This window comes from Fulmarus glacialis, unplaced genomic scaffold (assembly GCF_000690835.1).
Source record: "Fulmarus glacialis isolate BGI_N327 unplaced genomic scaffold, ASM69083v1 scaffold19072, whole genome shotgun sequence".
NCBI classification, from domain to species: Eukaryota; Metazoa; Chordata; class Aves; order Procellariiformes; family Procellariidae; genus Fulmarus; species Fulmarus glacialis.
In genome coordinates, this window is record NW_009196122.1 from 10,722 (window position 1) to 13,572 (window position 2,851).

Consider the following 2,851-nt stretch of genomic DNA (forward strand, 5'->3'; position numbering starts at 1 on the left):
ACTGCCCAGCACTCACCGAGAAGGCGCACGCCATCCCCACCAGACAGGCGAAGACCAGGGCAGTCCTCATGGCTCTTTCTCTACCAGCAAAACACAGCGAGGGCTTGCTTTTCAGCTAGAAAGCACCGTCACTACCCCAAACCATACAGGTGTTTGTGTCCACATGGGTGAGCGGGGAGAAGAAAGGCTGACCTCCAGCTACCTCTTGATGGGGTCACGCATTGCTTTCTCTAAGCAGGACTGCTCACTCCTGCTTCCCCATCGCCTGCGAGTGAGTGGGGAAAACCAACCCCCGCTGGAGATGTGACAGGAACAGCCGTTGGGAATGCTTCCCATTGCGGCTACCTCCCGCAGCCCTGCAACCTGCTCAGGCTCTGCCCAGGGAGCAACACCCCTGGGAATTACACCACAGAGAGTTTAGTTTTAACCGAGGAAAAACAAATAAGCAAATAAATAAATGGATATAATCGGCTTCTACAGTCTGCCGTTGACAAAAATAGCAGTGGCAAGGCACCAATGCGAAGAACCCCCCCATAGGCATATCCGAGGGGGAGGCTTGGCTCTGGGCAGGTCTGAGCTGCACCCCCTAAGCACCAAAACCCGGCCTGCCCTCCTCCATCCCGGCCCCAGCAAGGAGCACGCCTGACCCCTCCTGCAGTGCGCCAGCCTCCCCCCAGGAAGGGATGCTCCCGGCATCCCCCTGGGCTCAGTCAAGTCCACTAACCTTCCTTTTTCCTACCCTTCCTCTGGCTAAACCCACCATCAGCTCTGCTGAGGTTTGGGGGGGAGTTGTTATGATATTTATCTGCACTTGAAGTTTTCCCATCTTCGTTTAACTCAGGAAACAGCTGGCCACAAGCTAGCTTCCCTGGCCATGCAGCCCATGCAGCGAGGCTCTGGATGCTCATGCCCTCCACCCAAGTGCTTCATGAAGCCACAGACCCAGGAAAGAGCTAAAAGCAGCATCCAGCCCTGCCAGCAAGCTGAGCCCTCCCATCCACCCGCAAAAAGCAGACGGCAATGCACAACCCGGCTGGGAAAAGCAGCAGCAAGCTTACCCCGCCACAGCACTGACGGCTACCCGCGGAGTCGGCCGGCCCAGATTTCCTCCTGCTGCTGCCCCACCGGGATATAAGGTCTATTTTTGCCCCCCCCAAGCCAGTCGCCGCCCTGCCCAGAGTGACGCCAGCCCACCGGCATGTGCCAGAAAACCCCCAAACTTCAACGCCGGCAGATTTGGTGCACAAACATAGTGCCCCGCACCGCTGCCAAACCCGGAGAGGTTTGCACTGCGCCGCTTAATTGAGGGTCTGGCCTCAGAGGAATGGCCAGGAGGCCGGAGGGTATAATAACACTCTGGGTTTAAATTAAAATAAATATTGGGAAATCTGTTCTCAGGGGGTGTCTACCTCCCTTTTTGGGAAATTCTGTCACTGTTTTTTCAAGAAGACAAAAAAGACCAACCTCAAAGGCTCGGCTCTACACTCATTTGGGCATAGCCGTTAGACAAAAAAAGGCTAAATCCAAACAAGTCCCTCTCCAGGCTGCCTGCAGAGGTGAAACAGGCCTTGGGAAGGGCAGGGAAAGAAAAGGGGACTCAGATACAGGTGTCACCAGCCCCCCTTTGAGAGCCATTTCTGCTACAGTGATACTACAAAATGCATGTCTGCTTCGTTTCTCGTGCTCCCGAACCACACAGACCCACGCAGGGGCCAGCCCAGCCCCCTGCTCTCCAAGATCAGGTATTCCCCAGCTGAAATCTGGCAGCTCTGTACGCATCCCAGGCAAAGCAGAATAACTGCCTGGGGCAAAAAAAATACAAAAACCATACCCTCATGGCCCCCCAAAGCTCAGCGGGGACCTTGGTGGCAGGATACAGCCAGTGGTCGGAGCCCACCCCTCCTGCCCTGCGCCTGACGGCAGGGGATGGGGGCACGTAGGTGCTGCAGCTGCCCCCCTGCACCCACCTCTGCAGGGAGATCCTTTCTCCTTTCCTTATATTTATCATTTCCTGCTGGGATTTTAGCCGCCCAGCTCTCCAGTGCACCTCTGCTCCCTCTTTCCCAGATTTTTCTTGCACTCATCAGCAAAGGCCCCTTGCCACTCCTGCATGCACCCGGGCTGCAGCAGCTCAGGGGAACAACTCCTCACCAAATGCAGCTTTGCTTTCCACAGTGGCAAGGAGAATTACAAATCCCACCCAATGCCTTCAGCCCTACAACCCTCAGAGAGGGAACGGCAGGGCTGGAAAATGCAGGTCGATGATGCGCAGGTTAGCCAGTGATAAAACTATGGTTATTTAGGGCAGAAAAATCCCCTTTGCAGTGGAAGACCTGAACACTCATGTTTCTGCTCAAAACTGGGGGCTGCGCTTGCTGAAAGCCTCACCCACATTCAGGGGAGCCCAGTTTGAGTCTGAATTTGATTGGGAAGCAAAAAATTTCCAGTTAACCAAATTCCCAGGTTAGGACCAGAAAGACAAAGGGGTTTTTTTGTTGTTATTTTGTCTTCTTGCTCATCAACAGGTACATCATGGGGAGTTGCTAACTGCTGACAAAACGCCATGCACATCACATGCTTTTGGGGAGGGAGAGGTCCCTTGCAGCCCCCCGGGGGTCCAGCAGCCCTAACACCAAGCCTGGCCGCGTGCCTGCCATGCAAACCCCAGGGCTGCAGGGTGCAGCTGCGCCTGCCCCATGGGCTTCAAAGCTTGTTGTGTCACTGTGAGGAGCCATAATTACAAGGGAGGCCTGCAGCTGGCCATGGCTTTCAGCTGGCGCCTCAGGCCAGGAAAACCCACACACAAAAAAAAAAGAAAAGAAAGAAAAAAAAAAAAAAGAAGACATGCAGT

The 2,851-nt window shown here is 54.6% G+C and overlaps 1 protein-coding gene across 1 annotated transcript in view; it reads right to left on the minus strand.

Annotated features, from left to right (window-relative positions):
- The window catches only part of IBSP (integrin-binding sialoprotein), a 3,635-nt gene extending 3,565 nt beyond the window's left edge, over window positions 1–70 (minus strand). Inside the window, exon 1 of the mRNA XM_009572112.1 lies at window positions 17–70. Coding sequence (XP_009570407.1) covers window positions 17–70 — 54 coding nt within the window. The remainder of the gene's footprint in view (window positions 1–16) is intronic.
- Window positions 71–2,851: the final 2,781 nt, after the last annotated feature.